Raw genomic sequence first — 23,929 nt, forward strand, 5'->3', positions numbered from 1 at the left:
ATTGTGAGTTAAATATATTTGGACTTCCTAACTGTTTCTGTAGGTTCTGCTGGCCAAGAACCAGTTGCTCAATGTCTACAACCCCAAGAAAGCATATCCTGGGAAAATGCAAATAAACAATGCTGCAAGACACCTGCTTCATTATACAGCAGAAGTTCAGTAGAGCCACTCAGAAGTTTTGCCCTTTGCCCTTTGGAAAAACAATCAGTTTACAAGAAAACAAGGTATTTGTATGTATATTTCAATTCAGCTTTCCTCTGCTAATAAGGATAATTGCATAATAGTTATATGCTCCATGAAAATGTATATTGTGCATCCTGTGGTACTGCTCATGGTAAAACAGAACATGTATTTTATAAGGGCAGGGACATTATCCTTTGCAAAATGTAGTGTATTATTCTGTTTCTAAGTGTAGGTGTGTGCTTTATTATTGTTATATAAAGCCTTACTAATGGGGTCCTTGTACTTTTTTCAAGTGTGACAAATTTGCATCAGTGTGGTGCAATAGAAATTCACGCGTATGCAGAGTTTTTATTATAATAGCAGATATTCCATTGAATTGCTCACAGTAAGTTAAATGGTATGTTGTCCGCTACTATATGTATGCTGATGACACCCACCTCTATCTCTCCACCACTTCCCTCGATCCCATGACATTAAGCTATGGATGAGTGAAAATCTTCTCCAAGTGAACATTCGGAACATGGAAACCATCATATTTGGTTTTTGCCGTGTGTGCAATATGTATAAGTCACATCTTAATATATATTGAAGGCAATTTTAACCTTTAACCTTAAGATCTGCTTAGAGTAAACAGCCTCTAATTGAGCTGAGCCAGGTCCACCAATTACAGCCTGTTGCCAAGTTGCATGTAGGTGCACTTGAGCAGACAAATAATACATGAAGCATGATATACTGATTCTGTATTTATAAAATATTCCTTCCAACTTGCTATGAGTAATGCCATGAGAAATCGGTTACATATGGTGTAATGTATTAAAAGTTTTTAGACTTTCTGTTTGTATCATGCTTTCTTCGTGTGTAGTGATTTGTCTGTCATGCAGATACTGTCATGCCATTGGTGTTTTTTTAGATGTAAGCTAACATTATACTTGCCTATTTCAGTCCTTCAAAACCTAGGTTGTGCTATGTACCACAACTGCGGCCCTGACTAGATCCTTTCTCTTTTCCCAAACCCCCAGTGTGTGTGTGTGTGTGTGTGTGTGTGTGTGTGTGTGTGTGTGTGTGTGTGTGTGAGATATGGCTTTCTTTATGTATCTGTCTCTCGTCATGTGTGTGTGTGTGAGATATGGCTTTCTTTATGTATCTGTCTCTCGTCACAGGTGTCAGCTATTGGAATGCTTTTATTTTCTAAATATTAAAATATGGGTGATTGCCCCAATCTTCACATAAGTAGATAAACTCCTTTTCCCACCTGCATTCTCTTCACTTCTCTTCATTTAACAAATTGCTCTAAACTTAATGGCAGCACGGTGGCATAGTGGTTAGCACTGTTGCCTCACAGCGCCAGGGACCCGGGTTCGAATCCGGCCTTGGGTGACTGTCTGTGTGGAGTTTGCACATTCTCCCCGTGTTTGCGTGGGTTTTCTCCGGGTGCTCCGGTTTCCTCCCACAGTCCAAAGATGTGCGGGTTAGGTTGATTGGCTATGATAAAAATTAAAAAAAATTGACCCTTATTAGGGGGATTAAATACGTGGGGTTACAGGGATCGGGTGGGATATGTGTCGGTGCAGGCTCGATGGGCCGAAATGGCCTCTATCTGTACTGTGAGGTTTCTGTGATCAGTTTCATTCCCAGTACTGGCCCTTAATAAATAAATTTGCCTTGATAACCTCCTATCCTTAAAATATCATCCTCATGTGCATGGGAAATTCACTCATGCTTTATAAATGACAGATGGTGTATAAAGCAAAGCTACACATGAGATGGTTCCTCGTCCTTTTTAAAAAAAACTTAATTGGGTTGAATTTTGAAAGTTTATATTTAAAATATATATAAGAGTCTGTCTCTCTGGCTATACAATCAAAAGTTATAGAGCGTACCTACACATATGTTATCAAAAGAAAGCTCACCATTAGGGGACTCTTGTAGGCGTATTTACTTTTTGGTCGGACAAAAATTGTTCGCACATTATACAAAAAACCTTCAAAATTCCACTCATTATCCACTCATTAGCATTGACTGACGTCAAGGTCGACCAATCCTGTGCTGTGATGATTGACCAATCCTACAGTTCAGCCACCTGATGGTTGACCAATCTGTGTGTGTGTGGGCGGGACTAACCATTCTCAGCTCAGGGATCTGGCAGCCATTGCCTCAAGCTGAAAACCCCATTGCCTCAACCTAAAAATATGCTCATCGAGGTTAGTATCTTTTTTTGAAAAAGATTTACCAAAAATGTTTTATAAGTACTTTAACTTTCATCTTTGAAGGTATTAAAAGCTACAAATGTTTAGGTTAAAAAACACTGGAAAATACCCCAGCCCCGGGGCCTAGGCTTCTCCAACTGCCGACAGCCCAAATCCAGTCCCAGGCTCCCAGCCCACACGTCGACCAGGCCCAAAAAAGCCCTGCAACGCGGGGCTCCCCTGCTAGTTTAAAATAAATTCCCATATCCTTTAAAATTTTTCTTGGTCAAATATTCAAAGCTATTATTGATTTTGGTTCCTTCACATTTCCTGGTAGCAGAATAACTTTCTGCATGAAGAATAATTCTCTTAACCTTTCCCATTGTTCATTTAGTACGGATCTTAAATTTAAGCCCTCAAGTTGATCATTTTCAATGACCAGCTAAAATAGGTTTTCGCTAATTACCTTTTTCAAAACCCCTCATACTTTTGAACACACCCAAATCCCCTATTAGTCTTCTCGGTTCCAGTGGAAAGAGCCCCAGTTTCACTAGTTTCCCCTCATTACTGAAGTTTCTCATCTCTGGCATCATCTTAGTAAATCTCTTTTACACCCTCTCCACCTTTCCTAAAGTAGGGCATCCCAAACTGGAGACAGTATTCTACCTGTAGCTTACTCAGTGATTTGTATAGTTTGAGCATGACATCTTTATTTTGTACTCTGTACTCCTTTTTATAAAACCTTACCAGAGTCCCATGTTTTTTTTAACAGCTTTATCAACTTGTTCCCTCCACTTTTAAAGATTTATGTATCTGAATCACCAAGTCTCTGTACTTTAAAAAAAAAAAAAAAAGTTTTACCATTTAGTGTATATTTCCTTCTCATTTTTCACCCAAAATGTATTGCTTCACATTAAATTTTATTCAATACCTAGCTGCCTAATCTAATAAACCTGTCTGTCCTCTTGAAGTTGTTCACTGTCCTCTTCACCGTGCGCTCTCATTTTGTTTTCATTTCCAGCTATCGTGGTATGAATTTAGGTGAATCTGCTGCCATGTATTGTTCACCTCTCACCCCCCCCCCCCCCACTGAACAGAAAAAAAATAACATTCCTTTTTAAACTTAGGTTTTACCTTGGTGATGAAATACGAAAGGACAGGAACTCCTCCACAGTAATGCAGACATGTGATGAACCATCAGCTTCTACAAGTTATGTATTTATCACTGTAATGTTAATTCAGTTGAAAATAAATCTTTGTGCAATAAAATAAACTCTTTTTCAGAACTAATACACTGTATAAACTTAATTTTGGTTGAGGTTTTACTGTAAAAAGATATAGTTCATCATTTAAAATTTACTATCTGCTTCCGTATTGGACAAGGGAGTTTATTGAACAAGGGAGTTTATCCATTGAACAGCTGAGCCATGAACAGGAAACTCCCAGCTCTGTGCTAAGTACACTGGGGCAGCAGGAAGGCTGCTATAGTTGACTTCACTGCCATGGAGTTAGGGAGTGGAACATTGGCTGGGGTTCCTGCTCCTGAAAGCCATGCAGCAGTCGCTGCTGGATGTGTGCATGTGTTGATGTTGAGAGAGGATCAGAATTGTATTGTGCTGTGTTTAAATATCCTGACAACACACTCTGTCAAGACATATGCAAAAATGATGGCCACTCTGACAGGGTAATGGAGGGTGACCAACATATATGGAACGCAAAACCAGCAACGAGTCCGTACCCTTTGGAAAGCAAGGAAGTAAATTGGTGAGAGAAGGGGCACTGCACCACAAAAAAAAATGTAAATGCTAAAATATTGAGAGAGTACATTGGTTCTAATGTCTATTATTCCCTGCATCTTTTATTTGTGATGGAAAAAGTAAATTGTATATAAGAAAGATTTATAAAAGCAGCCTAGGAATATTCATGCTAATTACTTTGTTCATTTTGTCACCCACATGCATTAAGATTTAATGGGGGGTGAGATATTTTTTATTAACATATATATATATATATGCATTGTTCATTAAGTGTGTCCATTATAAGCATTTATACAATTGTTTTACAGACTCCTACAGTTTCTAAACCCAGATCCATTGAACTCAAAAGGTGAACTTGAATTTCATGTACAGCAGGTAATTTTTAATGCAGTGAAGATTATCCACATGCTCACTCAAGAGCTTCAATTTACAGGAAATTTTCGAATAACCGGAACGCTCTATCCACTGGCAAAATTCAGGAGTTGGTTCAGATAACTTTTTTTTACTTTTAGTTACTTTTTTTCTCCATTTGTGGCTGTGCAAGCGTGTAGCTGAAGCTGTTGCTAAGCTACAGAGACGCTTGCAACTTGTGCCGATTGTTTTGAAGCTGCAACAGGGTTTGTTGCTTTACAGAGCTCTGTATCTTTTACTATAGCGTTCTGTTATCCGGCATTGTTGATGGACCGGCACCAGGTTGGTCCCGTCCGTGCTGGATACCAGAAAGATTCCTGCAGTTGATTTTTTTGAGGCTATTGGTAAGCACAGTCTTGTATGTTTCATGTATTTGATCAGAGATGATGTCTACACTGAAGGACTAATGATTGTAATTGTGGAAAGTTTATTGAGTGATCCACAGCTGACTACTGAAAGATAAGTGTATATTATTTGATGGAGAAACTTTTGACCTTTCTTGTACCCCGCCCCCCCCCCTCCCCCATCACCTAAGGCTTTAGGATGGTACATATTACTGCTGTGAAATATTGAGAGTGGCTCTCGCCGTTATTTCTTTATTTAAAAGGTACATTTATGCTTCTATTTTGCGTTCTACCAATTATGTTTTCTTTCTTTGTTCCTGGGATATGGGCATTGCTGGCAAAGCTAGCATTTATTTCCCATCCCTAATTGCCCATGAGAAGGTGGTGGTGAGCTGCCACATTGAACCGCTGCAGTCTGTGTGGTGAAGGTACTCCCACAATGCTGTTAGGGAGGGAGTTCCAGGATTTTAGCCCAGTGACGATGAAGGAATGGTGATATATTTCCAAGTTAGGATGATGTGTGACTTGGAGGTGATGGTGTTCCCATGCGTCTGCTGCCCTTGTCCTTCGAGGCAGTACAGGTCACGGGTTTGGGAGGTGCTGTCGAAGAAGCCTTAGAGAGTTCCTGCAGTGCATCTTATAGATGTTACACACTGCAGCCACGCTGCGCCAGTGGTGGAGGGAGTGTAATGTTTAAGGTGGTGGATGGGGTGCCAATCGTGCGGGCTGCTTTGTCCTGGATCGTGTCGAGCTTCTTGTGTTGATGGAGCTGCACTCATCCAGGCAATTGGAGAGTATTCCATCACACTCCTTACTTGTGCCTTGTAGATGGTGGAAAGGCTTTGGGGAGTTGGGAGGTGAGACACTCGCCGCTGAATATCCAGCCTCTGACCTGCTCTTGTAGCTGCAGTATTTATGTGGCTGGTCCAGTTAAGTTTCAGGTCAATGGTAACCCCCGGGATGTTGATGGTGGGGGATCTGGCGATGGTAATGCCGTTGAATGTCGAGGAGTGGTGGTTAGACGCTCGCTTGTGTTGGAGATCGTCATTGCCTGGCACTTGTGTGGCGCAAATGTTACTTGCCACTTCTCCGCCCAAGCCTGAATGTCGTCGAGGTCTTGCTGCATGAGGACGTGGACTGCTTCAATATCTGAGGAATTGGGAATTGAACTGAACACTGCAATCATCAGCGAACATTGCCACTTCTGACCTTTATAATGGAGAAAAGGTCATTGATGAAGCAGCTGAAGATGGCTGGGCCTAGGACACTGCCCTGAGGAGCTCCTGCAGCGACGTCCTGGGGCTGAGATGATTGACCTCCAACAACCACAACCATCTTCCTTTGTATGACTCTAGCCAATGGAAAGTTTTCCCCCTGATTCCCATTGACTTCAGTTTTACTAGGGCTCCTTGATGCCACACTAGGTTAAATGTTGCCTTGATGTCAAGGGCAGTCACTCCCACCTCACCTCTGGAATTCTGCTCTTGTCCATGTTTGAACCAAGGCTGTAATGAGGTCTGGAGCCGAGTGGTCCTGGCGGAACCCAAACTGAGCATTGGTGAACAAGTTATTGGTTAATAAGTGCTGCTTGATAGCACTGTCGACGACACTTTCCATCACTTTGGTGATGATTGAGAGTGGACTGCTAGGGTGATAATTGGCCGGATTGGATTTATCCTGCTTTTTGTGGACAGGACACACCTGGGCAGTTCTCCACATTGTTGGATAGATGCCAGTGTTGTAGCTGTACTGGAACAGCTTGGCTAGAGGCGTGGCTAGCTCTGGAGCATAAGTCTTCAGCACGACAGCCGGGATATTGTCGGGGCCCATAGCCTTTGCTGTATCGAATGCACTCAGCCATTTCTTGATATCACGTGGAGTGAATCGAATTGGCTGAAGACTGGCTTCTGTGATGGTGGGGACCTCGGGAGGAGACCAATATGGCTCATCCACTCGGCACTTCTACCTGAAGATGGTTGCAAACACTTCAGCCTTGTCTTTTGCACTTGCCTGCTGGGCTCCGCCATCATTGAGGATAGGGATATTCATGGAACCTCCTCCTCCCGTTAGTTGTTTAATTGTCCACCACCACTCACAACGGGATGTGGCAGGTCTGCAGAGCTTTGATCTGATCCGTTGGTTGTAGGATCGCTTAGCTCTGTCTATAGCATGCCGCTTCCGCTGTCTAGCATGCATGTAGTCCTGTGTTGGAGTTTCCCCAGGTTGGTATCTCATTTTTAGGTATGCCTGCTGCTGCACCTGGCATGCTCTTCTGCACTCCTCATTGAACCAGGGTTGATCCCCTGGCTTGATGGTAATGGTAGAGTGAGGGATATGCCGGGCCATGAGGTTACAGATTGTGGTGGAATACAATTCTGCTGCTGATGGCCCACAGCGCCTCATGGATGCCCAGTTTTGAGCTGCTAGCTCTGTTCTGAATCTATCCCATTTAGCACGGTGGTAGTGCCACACAATATCATGGAGGGTGTCCTCAGTGTGAAGACAGGACTTTGTCTCCACAAGGACTGTGCTATCAATACTGTCAATGACCGATGCATCTGCGACAGGTAGATTAGTGAGGACGAGGTCAAGTAGGTTTTTCCCCACGTGTTGGTTCTCTCGCCACCTGCCGCAGGCCCAGTCTGGCAGCTATGTCGTTCAGGACTCGGCCAGTACCGAGCCACTCTTGGTGATGGACATTGAAGTCCCCCACCCAGAGTACATTCTGTGCTCTTGCTACCCTCAGTGCTTCTTCCAAGTGGTGCTCAACATGGAGGTGTACTGATTCATTAGCTGAGGGAGGGCGATAGGAGGTAATCAGCAGGAGGTTTCTTTGCCCATGCTTGACCCAAAGCAATGAGAGCTCATGGGGTCCAGAGTCAATGTTGAGGACTCCCAGGGTCACTCCCTCCCCACTGTATACCACTGTGCACCACCTCTGGTGTCCTGTTGGTGGTACAAGACATACCCAGGGATGGTGATGATGGAGTCTGAGACATTGGCTGAAAGGTATGATTCTGTGAGTATGACTTATGTCAGGCTGTTGCTTGACTAGTCTATGGAACAGCTTTCCCAATTTTGGCACAAGTCCCCAGATGTTGGTGAGGAGGACTTTGCAAGCGCGACTGGGCTGGGTGTGCCGTTGTCGTGACCAAAGTCGATGCCGGGCGGTCCATCCGGTTTTATTATAATTGTTTTCCGTAGCAATTTTGTACAACTGAGTGGCTTGCTAGGCCATTTTAGAGGACAGTTAAGAGTCAACCACATTGCTGTGGGTCTGGAGTCCAATATAGGCCAGATCAGGTAAGGACGGCAGATTTCCTTCCCTAACAAACCAGATGGGTTTGTAACGACAATCTGGTAGTTTCATGGTCACCATTACTGATCCTAGCTTTTTATTCCAGATTTGTTTAATTAATTGAATTCCCCAGCTGCTGTGATGGGAACTCGCATCTCTGGATCATTAGTCCAGGCCTCTGGATTACTAGTCCAGTAAGATAACCACAATGCTACCGTACCTGTACAGTGCTTATGTAATAAATTGTGATGTAATTACAATGGGGTTAACAAAATATCTTTGCTTCCTTCATGCTGTTAAAAACTAGAACTACATGATCTTTCCTTTTACACCACGTAAATTAAAGTAACTGACCCTGTTCGTTTGTGATTGAGTGTCCAGTGGTTGAACTAAACATACTGATCTCTGAAGGGCTCCATCCCAGATGTGGAAGTAGAAGGAGCTGTAGTTAAATGTCCTGTTGTGATTGGAGTAGAGGCTTGAGAAGCAGGGGAAGGAAAGATTGCTAATACTGTGGCTAATGTCTCGTGTTGCAGAGCTGTGTAAAGATTAAGAGAGATGTGAAGAGGAGTCTTGCATTGGCAATCCTGGTAAGGCCATCAAATTTGTTCCAGCATTACATTTAGTTCTAGGAACTATGCTGCTGGCATTGACCTGTTCAACCATCTGCCTTCACTGCTGCTGGTTAAATCTCCGGGGCACCTATCGCCCATCTGAAGGAATGGGGACGTCACGGCAGTCTTGGTGAATCGGGGTGCTTTGGCCTGCTGCCTCAGTGACGAGCTGTCCACTGACCGTCTCCCCTTTTTAAGGACTGTAGGTTGCCTTTAAGTGGCAGCAAGCCCGCAGGATTCCCCGTCCCTCAAACAGCAAACTGCCAATAAGCAGTATGATTAAAAATAAAAACAGAAAATGCTGGAAATACTCAGCAGGTCAGGCAGCATGTGTGGAGAGAGAAACAGAGTTAACGTTTCAGGTCGATGACCCTTCGTCAGAACCTGATCATCCACCTGAAACGTTAACTCTGTTTCTCTCTCCACAGATGCTGTCTGACCTGCTGAGTATTTCCAGCATTTTCTGTTTTTATTTCAGATTTCCAGCATCTGCAGTATTTTGCTTTTGAGTTGTTGTAGTAGTATGATTAACGTTGGCAGCTTGCCTGTTTTAGTTAAATGAGGCCCAACCACTGAAATTGATTGGGCCTCTTACCAATGTTATCGGGTAGGAAGAGCAGTCACCCTGCCCACCATCCAACGAATATGTGCCAGAAATAAATTTCAGTCCGATAGTGTGTGTATAGCATAGATGCACTAGGATGATACCAGGGATGGTAAACTATAGTTATTAGGAGAGATTTCCGATACTAGGAATATTTCCACTGGAGTAGAGAATTGTAAGAGGAGCTCTAATACAGGTCTATAGCAGAAAGTATATCACCTACTCCACCCTGGATAGAAGTGTGCCTCTTGATGTTACGTGATAGGTCTGTTCCCTTCCTGCTGGGTGTTTCATAGAAACATAGAAGATAGGAGCAGGAGTAGGCCCTTCGAGCCTGCTCTGCCACTCAATGAGATCATGGCTGATCATCCAAATTCAGTACCCTGTCCCTGCCTTCTCCCCATATCCCTTGATCCCTTTAGCCTTAAGAAATATATCCAACTCCTTTTTGAATATATTTAATAAACTGGCCTCCACCGCCCTCTGTGGCAGAGAATTCCACAGGTTCACCACTCTCTGGGTGAAGAAATTCCTCCTCATTTCAGTCCTAAATGGCTTACCCCTTATATCCTTAGACTATGACCCCTGGTTCTGGACTCCCCAGCCATCATAAACATCCTTCCTGCATCTAGTCTGTCCAGGCCTGACAGAATTTTATAGGTTTCGATGAGATCCCCCCTCAATCTTCTAAACTCCAGTGAGTATAAGCCCAATCGACACAATCTCTCCTCATACGTCATTCCTGCCATCCCAGGTATCAGCCTGGTGAATCTTCGCTGTACTCCTTCCATGGCAAGAACGTCCTTCCTCAGGTAAGGCGACCAAAACTGCGCACAATACTCAAGGTGCGGTCTCACCAAGGCCCTGTACAGCTGTAGCAAGACGTCCTTGTTCCTGTACTCGAACCCTCTTGCTATGAAGGCCAACATACGATTTGCCTTCTTAACCGCCTGCTGCACCTGCATGCTTACCTTCAGCGACTGGTGCACAAGAACACCCAGGTCTCTTTGCACTTCCCCTTCGCCTCTCGCCTCAATTCTTCTACACTAAACAGCCTGAGCGCTCATCCTTTACACACCAGAAAGCGGAACTACACACAGCCTAATCCAATCAGCACGTACCACACTTACTTCCCTTGTCCCCCTTAATGTCCCTGTTCTTGATCACACCACCACTGTGCATGCAAGCCTGCATCAGTCAGATTCCTGATCATGTCCTGTCTTCCTCGCATTGTAACTGAGGTTTGTTCCGGCTTCCATAGCAGGATAGTTTGCTGACTCTGCTGTTCTCTATACATTAGCTGCTCACTATGTTCGTTAAGTATAAATGCTATCACCAAGCTTTTGAGCAGATTAATCCTTTCTTACACTCTTGCCACAATAATGATGCCAGCTTATCTAAAAGCATGCAAGGGGATCAAGATCTCCCTGCAAGATGTTTTTGGTCCAACATTACAAATAGAGTTTTGAGGGACAGGAACTGGAAGAGTTCTGACATGGTGATAGTACAGGCATAGTAGGGAGATTTATTAAGGGTACCTCATGATATATCTATCAGACATTGCGGGGTTAAATACATGAAGGGGAAATTGTTGTAGTACTTTATTGGCCCAGTATGTCCAAGACCATGTTTGGGGTTTATAGGACATTACTACCGTCAGAAATGAGTAAACTGGGGAATCGCAACGAAACACTGATGCATTCCCTACCTATTATCAAATCTTGCAAGTATATCAGTGCCAAATAACATAATCTTGATCCACCCATATTATCCTCAGATGAATGCACTGGTAGTGCAGTTGAATGGCATATTAACTCATGTGCTGTGTGCATACATTGAGCAGAATCCCAAGTACTGGGATAAAATATTTATTTGCTTACAGGTATCCCAAATATCTACAGGATTCTGGTCATTTAAATTGCTATACAGGTGCCATGCTTGTGGTTTGTTAACTCTACACAGAGAGGCATGATCAGGGAATATCTACTAATTGCAGAAGTGTAAAATATGTCCTTAAATTGAGGGATGACCTGACTAGATTGACTAAATACAGCAGAGAATCCAGATTTCACATAGGGCTGCCAGCAAAGCTGGTATTGCGCAGTGACACAGATGGAAGTCCAAATAGGCCAGAGCATACTAATTCTGCTGCCAGTGAGATATATCAAATTACAGGCCCACTGGGCAAGTCCTTTTATACAGTGGTGTTGTTTTTTCTTTTTATATTCTTAATTCTCCACTGTGTATCCCCATTTTAAGAAATTGAACAAATGTGAATTTTGCATAATTTCATAAAGACTGAAGCCAATTAAGATTCTGGTTTTTGGGGAGAGTCCTTTGCACTTCTAACGGCTGGTTGCTTTTATTTTCTGCAAAGTTATCCCAGGTTTTTCAGAGTGAAAGGGTGCTTAGAATCCTCATTGTGTGACACTTTTCCACACTATATATGCTTAGAATACTAATCAGTTTGTGAATATTACTAGTGATGTATCATGGATTTCTTTAGAATGTGAGCTTTGTTCCTATAGTTCTTCCTAGTGCCAGGAGTTTATCTGACTTGCATTCTTTAGCCTGGTATTTGATCTCTTCTTGTGTAGACCAAGTTTAGTTGTATAGTCAGATTATTCGTGAAGTACATTTTTTAAAGGTGATGCAAAATAATTGAGTCATATGGCTCTTGGAGCAGCACAGATTGATCAGCACTATCCGGGTCTGCTTCTGAATAAAATAAGTGGTATTGTTGTCCATGTAAACTGGTAGTTGTGTCCTTCAGCAATGAGAAATGTTTTGTCTTTTCTATTTATAAAAAAAAAAAAAAAAAATACTGCAATGACTTCTCATTGAACCAATATATTTTCACTGTTGAATGTTGATTTCTGTATTTTACTTAATTTAAGTTTGAGTAAAACCTTAGTTTTATTAGATTCAATGTTGTTAATTCTTTTTAGCAATCCCAGAAAATGACTTTTGACCCATGGAATGGAGTCTTGGTGCATTCAGTCATCAAACTGAATCCCTGTAGAAGCATGGAAATGGCACCTCTTTCTCTGGATTTGAAAAAGGTACAGTTTAACACCACTAAATGCAAATTAGTTTGTACAGAAATTTAACAACTTTTAAATTGGAATAAATCCTAAACTTAGTTAAGATGTACAAGTATTAACGCAATACAGGACCCATACTGCACCAAGTTTTTTTTCTCTCTGCCAAAAGTTAGTGCATGTAATATCTCTCTCAACATTCTCCTTTATTCCACCTTAGCTTGGCAAGTTCTCAACTATTACCTGTAAATGCGTTTTTATGTTGAGTTATGCAAGTTTGGCAATTTATTTAGGCTAACTCCAATCCAAACACACAACAGGACTAATTATTTAGTGATATCAGATTGAGACACTTGCTTTTCACTTCCATACAATTTAAATAAGGGCTTCTTTGTCTATATCACCAATTGGTATTTATTCCAGAAACCCTGAATTTGAACCAAATTATTTTTTTAATGTGTTGTGTGCTTAATATATAGCAACTATGTTTGGGCAAGTTCATCCCCTCCCTGGCTGCTCATTCAGACTTCAAACAACGTTGGCATTATGTTTAGCCCCGGGTTGAGCTTCAAATCAAGTATCCTATCCATTACGAAGGCCACTTATTTCCACCTCCACATCATTGTTCATCTCTGCTTCTCCCGTGTCTCCACTACTGCTGAAACCTTTGTCTGCATCTTTGTCACTACTCAACTTGACCTCCATCCTTCATGAACTTCAAATTGTTCGCATTCTGCATCCTGTCCTGCACGAAGCCCTGCTCACTTCTCACCCTGCATGTTTGTTGACCTACATTGATTTCTCATTCCCCCCAATGGTTCATCCACCTTTACAAATCCCTCCATTGCTTCATTCTACAATACCTCTGCAATCTTCTCCAGGCTTAAATCCCCTCGCATGACCTTTGATTCTTTGACTCTGGCCTCTTGTGCATCTGTGTTTAGCACTGCTCTATCTTTGATGGAAGAGTCTTCAGTGTACATTAAGACTCCTTCCCCAAGCCTATCTGCTTCTCCACCTCTGCCCCACGTTTAATAGCCTTCCCAAAATGCATCTCTTTTGACTAAGCTTTTGGTTACCTCTCCAAACTGTCCCGAAAGCCTCAGTGCCCATTCCTTTGTTCCCCTGTGAAGTGCTTTGAGATGTTTTTCTACATTAATGGAACTATTTAAATGGTTGTACTTGCCATCACCAGTGTAAACCTCTAACTACCTTGACTGTACAATGACACCAGGAAATATATTTATGTACTCAGTTGTGAACATATAAGTTCTCTTGCAGTTTATGCTAATAGTCAAAAATAACAAAGTGTTTGCCTTGGGCTAACAGAATTTCACTATTAAAGGCTTTCCATTGTTATTAAACTGCACATCTTGTTTTAAAAAAAAATTATGGACTTTTTCTTTCAAGTTACAGTTTTTTTCTTTATATTTATGCAAAATGTGTTTTTTACATTTCCCTTTGATCCAAATTGCCTTGCATCCCTCTGTAGTGTCCCAGGTCAGTTAATTGTCACAAATGTGTGCCTCCTATAGCTTATTTCAGTGTACCATGCACTGCCTGGGAAATGTTTTAACTGGTGAGTGAGATTGTGTAGCTGCAGAGTAAATTGACAGATTATTTGTAGAATTAGTTATTTTACCCATCATAACAAATCATGGAATGTGGCTCCTTTACACAATTACCTGCTTTGTTTTATCTCAAGGAACTGTGCAAGAACAAATTTGTTGGTCCAAATATTGTGCAAGCTTACTGTTGGCCTGCTATAGGTCGTGGTTGTGACTTAGTTGCCGTATCACAGAAAGGAGGTGATCCTCTTTTATACATCCCTCCATTGTTGACGTTTCTACAGTTACCATCCATGTACAGCTTCCAACCCAGACGAAATTTGGTAAGGACCTTAGTGGATTGCATGTTTGTCTGTCTTTTTTGTTTTAATGTTAGTGCTTTCGATTTGTTTTGCATCCTGTCCAGAAATATTGACACTAGGTTATACTTAAAATTCAATTTATAGAATTTAATGCAAAATATGGATCTTCCAGTAGTTAATATATGGTATTTAACTAGGATTAATAAAGCAGCCTCACCGTCATGCCTACTCCCACCCTTTCCCCAGGTGTGTTTCTCTTCTCACCTAAAAGCTGAGGTTAGTTATCAGAGCTACTTTGCCTATTAATATAGAAACATAGAAGATAGGAGCAGGAGTAGGCCATTCGGCCCCTCGAGCCTGCTCCGCCATTCAATGCGATCATGGCTGATCATCCAAATTCAGTACCCAGTCCCTGCTTTCTCCCCATACCCCTTGATCCCTTTAGCCTTAAGAAATATATCCAACTCCTTCTTGAATATATTTAATGTATTGGTCTCTACTGCCTTCTGTGGTAGAGAATTCCACAGGTTCACCACTCTCTGGGTAAAGAAATTCCTCCTCATCTCTGTCCTAAATGGCTTACCCCTTATCCTTAGACTGTGACCCCTGGTTCTGGACTCCCCGACCATCGGGAACATCCTTCCTGCATCTAGTCTGTCCAGTCCTGTCAGAATTTTATAAGTTTCAATGAGATCCCCTCTCATTCTTCTAAACTCCAGCGAGTACAAGCCCAATCGACCCAATCTCTCCTCATACGTCATTCCTGCCATCCCAGGTATCAGTATTCAAGGATACTTTTCATAATATTTTTGTAATTGTTAATAAAACCCATTTAAATTCAAGTTGATGTAAAAGAACGAAGATGATTTCCTGGATGGAGTGGAACATAAGAGCACGAGTGAGTCAATCCATGCCAATCTTTATTAGTGCTGGTATAATGGAATAGGAAATGCGAGGTATAAAATAGTAAAAACAGCTAGCTAATTAAATAACCTTCAAACATTTATAGTCAACAAATTCCATAGTGTCAACAATACCAGTTTCTTTCAAATGTTGGATTTCATCATCTTGAAATTGTTCAATTTAGTTTTTTGGCATACTTGTCCTGGACCTGGCTTTGTAAAAATGATCAGGTCCTTTTGGCTTTGTATAAAGATCTTCCTTTATAGTGTTAGAACACTGTAGTCTTCTATTTACTGTATCTTTGAAGCAAATACTGTGGCCCTGAATTTCAGATCTGAGGCTTCCTGCAGGCGGATGCCTCCAATCAGCAAAAAATCTACGAATCTAACTGCTGGTCCAGGAGATACAGAGGCTTCTGATCCTGGGCCTCTCCTCTTGGAAAGGCACACGGAACTGTCAAAAGTATGAATGGGGATGACTACAAAAATGCACCAACACACTGAAATAAATAAATAAAAACCATTACATATATAAAATTAATTAAAATGGCATTTAATTAAATATGTTAAACAAATTTAAGTTTTTGCATTTTTAAAAAAATGTTTTAACAGAGCTCAATATAAACTTACCTTATTGGACAGGGTTTTTAATTTATAAATGAGTGATAAAATCTTATTTTTCTATTTTTTAAAAACTCTTATGCTGGTAAAAGCAAGCTTTACACCTGCTTTTACCAGGCGTAAGAATTCTATGGCTTTTCAGTGGGCGAAGTTGAGCAAATAGCGCAGCTCTCCACCCGCAGAGGCACTTTTCCTGGGCGTGCGTTGGATCTGTCGAGAATTCTTGACAGATCGCAAGTTCCGGGTTTCAGCGCATGCGCTTTGCATGCCCAAACCTGGAACTTGCGCGGCCCCTATGGGCGCGTACGCACCCATGGGGGTCGGAAAATATGGGCCACTATGTCACTCTTGTGGCACAAGGCATAGTTGGAAATTTTACCCCATACTAAAGTTTCTGTAGATATGATACTTTCGATTTGTGGACTTAACACACCCCTGGTTTTCACAGATTCTTCTGTCATCATCTTTGATTCTTTTAAAGTTCTGTATTTGTAGAGAGCAATTTTGCTTCATTTAATTATCCTTCCTATTCTGATAGATTACAGGAGAAATCAGCAGCCCCATTTTTTTTAGAAGTACATATTAATGCATAGAAGTTACAATGCAGAAACAGACATTGGACAAAACCAGTCCATGTCTGCATTTACCCTTCATGCAAACAGCTATATCTTCATGCCCTTTTTATTCATCTATCTATCTATCCAATCCAGTCTAAAATATTGACACGGGTTGATATTAACCCCCCCCCCCCCCCCCAAAAGACGGGCGGGAGGAAGTCTGGGGTGAGGAGGGTTTAAACCCTAAAAAATGGGGATGTGTGTGAGGTGTGCGTGTGTCCTGTTTTGGAGAGGTGGGACACGTCAATGTCATTTGAATCAAGCTCGCACCGTGCAGCTAGGAGCCTGATTTAAATTTAACAGCTAGCGGGCGGGTTTTCTAGGGCTCTGGAAACCCGACAGTGAAAGGGATGCGGGAGCTGCCGGCTCAGGAAGGTAAGTGCTTTTTATAGCACTCCCTGTGGGTCAGGAGGAGCAGGAGTGCTCTCCGGCCTGCTCCGCGATCAACCTCCCAACCCCGATCTCCGACCTGCCCCGCAATCGACCTTCCCTTCAACCTCCGACCGATTTGCCTGTAATAGTGTGAGACTGTGGAATTCACTTCTAGGGTTAGCGATTGCCAGGGTCCGTCTCCAAGCAGCCCAGCTGTGAGCTCCTGCCGCTGGTTTTCATAGCCAACTACCCTGTCCAGTTTGGCTGACTGCCGGGCAGGAAACGGAAGAAAAAAATTGAGGTCCTGGCGTTAAATTCGGCAGGACCTCTGCGTCCCCGGCCTTGTCAGATTTCCCCTCCGGTACCGCGCTCCTCGTACCCTCCCAACCTTTCCTGTATATAGCAGGGCCATAGGTTCTACCTCAACCAGTAACCCTAGAAGTGAATTCCGCAGCCTCTCAGCTCTCTGTGTAAATATGTTTCTCTTGCTCTCTGTTCTAAACCTCTTGTATTTAATCTTGTAATCATGCCCCTCTTTCTAGACTCCAACTATGGACTTTTTGAGACTTTAAAACAGAGTAAGCATTGTGAGTGACATAGAAACATAGAAAAATAGGAGCAGGAGTAGGTCATTCGGCCCTTCGAGCCTGCTCCGCCATTCAATATGATCATGGCTGTGATCCCCTCTCTCTATCATATTCCCGCTCTCTCCCCATACCATTTGATGCCCCTTGTGTCTAGAAATCTTATCTATCTCTTTGTTAAATATATTCGGTGACTTGGCCTCCACAGCCTTCTGTGGTAGAGAATTCCACAGGTTCACCACCCTCTGAGTGAAGAAATTTCTCCTCATCTCAGTCCTAAATGTCCTACCCTGTATCCTGAGACTGTGACCCCTCATTCTATATCCAGTCTGTTTAGCCCTGTCAGAATTTTATACGTTTCCACGAGATCCCCTCTCATTCTTCTAAACTCTAGTGAGTGCAGGCCTAGTCAACCCAATCTCTCATACGACAGTCATGCCATCCCAGGAATCAGTCTGGTGAACCTTCGCTGCACTCCCTCTATGGCAAGTATATCCTTTCTTGGGTAAGGAGACCAAAAACTGCACACAGTACTCCAGGTGTGGTCTCACCAAGGCTCTGTATAACTGTAGTAAATAAATGGTAACATTATTTCCCTCCACTTCATTTGGGGGGACTTTAATTACCCAAATATTGATTGGAATAATGCTAGGGTAAAGGGAAAGGAGGGGGAGGATTTTCTGAAATGTGTTCAAGAGAATTTCCTTGACCAGTATGCTCTTGGCCCAACAAGAAAGGAGGCATTGCTGGATCTGGTGCTGGAGAATGAGGTGGGCCAGGTCGACCAAGTGTCTGTGGGAGAACACTTGGATACGAGTGATCCGCGTATCATTAGATTAACAATGGAGAGGAGCAAGGAACAATCTAGAGTGGAACTTCTAAACTAGAATAGGGCTAACTTCAATAGGATGCGAAAGGATAAAATGCCAGGGTAAAATGGAACCAAAGACTTGCAGGAAAAACTGTAACAGAATAATGGGTGATCTTTAAGGAGGAGATGTTCCAAGTACAGGCTAGGTACAGTCCAACAAAAGGGAAGGGTAAGGGAACCAAAGAAAGGGCTCCTTGGATGTCGAGGGAGATAGAGAAGATGATGAAACAAAAAAAGAGGGTGTATGATGCATGTCAGATGAATCCTTCAAGAGAGAACCAGACCAAATACAATTAGTTGAGAGGGGAAGTGAAAATGAAAATAAGATTGGCAGAGAGAGAATATGAGAGTAGAATGGCATTTAACATAAAAGGGAATCCAAAAATCTTCTACCAGAAAGTAAACAGTAAGCAGGTAGTAAGAGGCGGGTTGGGGCCTATTCAAGACAAAGAAGGTGATATATGATTAGAGGCGCAGGGCAAGGCTAGAATACTCAATCAATACTTTGTATCGGTGTTTACTAAGGCGGTGGATGCTGACAAAATATCGGTAGAAGCGGAAAAGGTAGAAGCAATGGAAGGGGTGAAAATTGATAGACAGGATGTACTAGAAAGGCTGGGTATGCTTAGAGTGGACAAGTCACCTGGTCCAGATGGCTTGCATCCCAGGTTGCTAAGGGAATTGGGGGAGGAGCTAGCGGAAGAGCTTGCCATAATTTTCCAATCTTTCCTAGATGTGGGGGAGGTGCCTGAGGATTGGAAAGTGGAAAATGTGACCCCATTGTTCAAGGAAGGGTATAAGGACAATCCTAGTAACTAAAGTTTTAGAAACAATAATCAAGGAAAAATTAGTGTGCACTTGGAGAGGTTTAAGCTAATTAAGGAGAGCCAACACGGATTTGTAAAAGACAGATCGTGTTTGACTAATCTAATTGATTTTTTTGATGAAGTAACAGAGGATTGATGAAGGGAATGCAATGGATGTTGTCTACATGGATTTTTGGAAGACGTTTGACAAAGTACCACATAGAAGGCTGGTTAACAAATTTGAGGCTCATGGAATAGGTGCGTCAGTGGCAGCTTGGATAAGGAATTGGCTTAAGGACAGAAAACAGCGAGTTGTGGTAAATGGCTATTTTTCAGACTGGAGGATGGTAGACAGTGGCGTTCCTCAAGGGTCAGTGCTGGGGCCACTGCCTTTTTTGGTATATATAAATGACCTGGATATTGGAATACAAAGTAGAATTTCTGAATTTGCCGATGACACCAAACTTAGGGATGTGACAAACAGTGAGGATGATAGCAATTGACTGCAACAGGACATATAAAGGCTAGCAGAATGGGCAGACAAGTGGCAGATGGAATTTAATACAGAGACGTGTAAGGTGATGCATTTTGGCAGAAGGAACAGGGAGAGGCAATATACACTTAATGGCACAGTTTTAAAGGGTGTGCAAGGACAGCGGGACCTGAGAGTTAATGTGCATAGATTCCTGAAGGTGGCAGGACATATTGAGAGATTGGTTAGCAAAGCATATGGGATCTTGGGCTTCATAAATAGAGGTGTTAAGTACAAAAGTAGAGAAGTTATGCTGAAATTTTATAAAGCGCTGGTTAGGCCACAACTGGAGTATTGCATCCAGTTCTGGTCACCACACTTTAGGAAGGATGTGAAGGCCCTTGAGAGGGTGCAGAGGAGATTTACCAGAACGGTTCCAGGGATGGGGGATCGTCGCTACAAGAACAGGTTGGAGAAGCTGGATTTGTTTTTATTTGAACAAAGGAGGTTGCGGGGTGATTTGATAGAGGTGTTTGAGATTCTGACGGGTTTGGATAGGCTAGACAGGGAAAGGCTGTTCCCACTAGTTGATGGTACAAGGACAAGGGGACACAGATTTAAGGTTTTGGGCATTAGATACAGGGGGGATGTGAGAGAGAACTTTTTTACGCAGCGAGTGGTGAGAACCTGGAATTCGCTGCCGACAGAAGTGGTGGAAGCGGAGACACTCAATGTTTTCAAGGGGAGACTGGATAGGCACTTGAGGGAAATAAACTTGCAGAGCTACGGGGGTAGAACAGGGGAATGGGACTGACAGGATTGCTCTACAGAGAGCCGGCACAAACTCGATGGGCCAAATTGTAGTGTCCGTGTGTAGATAAAGACACTGAAGACAGGAGTTGGTTCATAGGTACTTACTAAGCAAGTCTGGGGGGGGTTCTAAAGGATATACACAATACACAGGCTTATATAGCCCAAGTGGCAATTACCGGCATTACGCACACCTGGGGCTCTTAAAGGCACATACACCACAATTGCTCTTAAAGGCACATACACCACAATTCCTCCCCTTCTAGCTAACTAGTACATCATATTTTAAGTAATTATTAATTACATGTTATATGCAAAATAATATACGTTGCTGTATTAATTAATTATAAGTTAGTCTCTCAGGAGGCTTCCTGACTCGGTCCGGATAACGCCTCGGGGGTGTAGTAGTTTCTGGTGGTGTAGTAGGTTCTTCTGGCAAGGCTGATTCGGCTTGAAGGCCAGTGTCGGGTTCATTGGGTTCCAGTATCACCGGATCGGAGGTAGATATGGGTATCTCCACTTCATCGTTACAGGTATAGCGTGGTGGTGTAGGTTGTCCCTTTTCGGATGACTTGATGATTTGGTCAGCATGGCGCCTTATTATGCTTTCTCCGATGTCCACGGTATACATCAGTGGTCCTAGTCGTGTGCAGATAGTTCCAGGCTGCCATTTCTCGGTACGGTAGTCCCGGGCCAAAACCGGTTGGCCTATCTGGAAGGCCCTAGTTGGCCTTTCATTCATGCCCTGAAACTGCCGGTTCTCCACGTCCCTTCGGATGTTGGGCTTGACCAAATCCAGCCGGCATCTTAGGTTTCTATTGTAGAACATCATGGCGGGAGTTTGGTTTGTAACCATATGTGTTGCATTCCTATATGCAAATAAGAAGTTATCCACCTTGTGCTGAAGTTTTATGTCTTCATTACCCATGGCCTTTATGGCCTTCTTAAAGGTCTGGACAAACCTTTCAGCCAATCCATTGGTGGCGGGATGGTATGGGGCGGACGTGTAGTGCTTTACCCCATTGTTCTTTAAGAACTTTCTGAATTCTTCGGACACAAATTGCGGTCCATTATCAGAACATATCTGTTCCGGCAGCCCATTCCTGGCAAATATGGTCCTTAATACTGTGATGGTTTTTTCCGTGGTGGTGGAGGACATCTTTATTACCTCCGGCCACTTGGAGTGTGCATCAACTGCGATTAAGAACATTGAGTCCATAAATGGACCAGCAAAGTCGATGTGCACCCTTTGCCAGGGAGATGAGGGCCACTCCCATGGATGTAGAGGGGCCTGTGGCAGAGCATTTTGGACCTTCTGGCATCCTAGGCAGCTCTTGGTCATGTCTTCGATGTCTCCATCGATACCTGGCCACCATACAAACGCCCTAGCTAGGTTCTTCATTTTCACTCCACCCAGATGCCCCTCGTGAAGCTCCTTTAGCACTTTATCCTGGAGTTTGGGTGGAATCACCACTCTGGATCCACACATCAAGGTTCCTCGGCACACTGACAGCTGTTCTCTTCTTTGCGAGAATGCTGGCAACAGTGGTTCGCCATGTGCTGGCCATCCCTTCATTGTTAAATCGTAGACCCGTGAGAGAGAGTAGGGTCATTTCTTGTCTCCCTTTCAATGGCAGAATTTGTCACCGGTAGACATTCCACTATGGTAGAGTGGAATATCTCTACTGGGTCTACTGTAGGTGCCTCTTCTATCGTTGGCAACGGCAGGCGCGATAAACCGTCAGCATTCCCATGCTGTTTTGACCCTTTGTATTCAATGTTGTATTGGTGTGCCCCTAGAAAAAGGGACCACCTCTGTAGTCTTTGTGCCGTCATAATGGGGACACCTTTCTTAGGGTTGAATATGGAGATGAGGGGTTGATGGTCAGTCAGCAAGGTAAATTTTTGTCCGTGTAGGTAATGGTTGAATTTCTTCACTCCCCATACCAGGCTGAGTGCTTCCCTGTCTATCTGGGAATAGTTACGCTCAGCTGAGTTCAATGAGCGTGACGCAAAAGCTATCGGCCGTTCCGAGCCATCAGGGAATCTATGGGACAATACCGCTCCTATGCCGTAAGGGGATGCATCGCACGCCAGTCTGATTGGTAGTGATGGGTTGTAATGAGCCAAAACTTTCTCGGATGTGATTAAGTCTTTACATTTATGGAAGGCACGTTTACAGTCTTCGTTCCATTTCCAAATCACTCCTGTGTGTAGAAGATCATTAAGAGGGTGTAGAATAGTTGATAAGTTCGGTAAAAATTTATGATAGTAATTTATTAATCCCAGGAATGACCTCAATTGTGAAACATTTTCAGGTGCTGGGGCTTTTATAACTGCTTCAATTTTTTCAGGTGACTTATGCAACCCTTCCTTATTAATTATGTGGCCACAATATGATATCTGATTTTGGAAAAATTCGCACTTGGGGCGATTTGCTCGTAGGCCCCGTTCTTTCAGCCTAGTGAGCACCTGCTCCAAATTGGCAAGGTGCTCGTTGTCGTTTTCTCCTGTTATAAGGATGTCGTCTAGGTAGCACTGAGTCCCCGGAATCCCTTGCAGGACTTGCTCCATAGCTCTTTGCCAGATAGCTGGAGCTGATGCTACTCCAAAAACCAGTCGATTGTACTGGTACAGGCCTTTGTGTGTGTTTATTGTGAGATACTTTTTAGAGGTCTCCTCAACCTCCATCTGTAGATATGCCTGTGCCAAGTCAATTTTTGTGAAACGTTTTCCTCCGGATAGTGAGGCGAAAATATCTTCTATCCTCGGAAGAGGATACTGTACTGTGTGAAGGACCGGGTTTACAGTCACCTTAAAGTCTCCACAGATGCGAATTTTTCTCTGTTCCTCAGAGTTATTTTTCAATGCTTTTTTCATGACTGGAACGATGGGTGTTGCCCATTCACTCCAATCTATTTTGGATAATACGCCTGCCTTTTCCAAATTCTTCAGCTCTGCCTCGACTGCCGGACGTATTGCGTATGGCACCGGTCTTGCCTTAAAAAATTTTGGAATTGCTGCATCTTCCACTTTTATTGAGGCGGTGATGCCTTTCAAGGTTCCTAGTTTCTCTTGAAACACTTCTTTGGCGTTGGCCAAGATGTCTTTTAATCGTTCAGGTATGATGTCATCATTGTTTTTTTCCTTACTGGTCACCGTCAGTGCCTGAATGGAGTGCCAGTCTAAACGTATCTTCCTTATCCATTCACGTCCCAACAACGGTGGACCACCATCTTGTAGAATGTATAAATACAACTTTTGTATTTCTTTGCCGTTGTATACCACAGGCACCTTTATTTTTCCTTTGGGGTATACTTTCTGCCCCGTATATGTTTTTAAGATAATGGATGTGTCTTTTAGAGGTATATGCGAAAATAGCCTCTCGTAATCTCGTCGATTTATTACGGTTAGAGCTGATCCTGTATCTAGCTCCATTTTAACTGGGGACCCTGCTATTATGAGGGTAACCCAAATGGTCTGGTAATCTTCATTGGCAATTACATTATGTAATTTGAGAGAGCTTAGTCTCTTGTTCCCGGAGTCGCTATCGCTCTTCTGGTCTT

The 23,929-nt window shown here is 43.0% G+C and overlaps 1 protein-coding gene across 1 annotated transcript in view; it reads left to right on the top strand.

The window, feature by feature from the left end:
- The window catches only part of tdrd12 (tudor domain containing 12), a 139,787-nt gene that overhangs the window by 22,823 nt on the left and 93,035 nt on the right, over nt 1-23,929 (top strand). The window contains exons 9-13 of the mRNA XM_085991576.1: nt 44-224; nt 3,497-3,579; nt 4,413-4,501; nt 12,346-12,459; nt 14,144-14,329. Coding sequence (XP_085847702.1) covers nt 44-224; nt 3,497-3,579; nt 4,413-4,501; nt 12,346-12,459; nt 14,144-14,329 — 653 coding nt within the window. The remainder of the gene's footprint in view (nt 1-43; nt 225-3,496; nt 3,580-4,412; nt 4,502-12,345; nt 12,460-14,143; nt 14,330-23,929) is intronic.

Source organism: Somniosus microcephalus, chromosome 6 (assembly GCF_052327205.1).
Source record: "Somniosus microcephalus isolate GS21.2 chromosome 6, FLI_Smic_1.0, whole genome shotgun sequence".
NCBI lineage: Eukaryota > Metazoa > Chordata > Chondrichthyes > Squaliformes > Somniosidae > Somniosus > Somniosus microcephalus.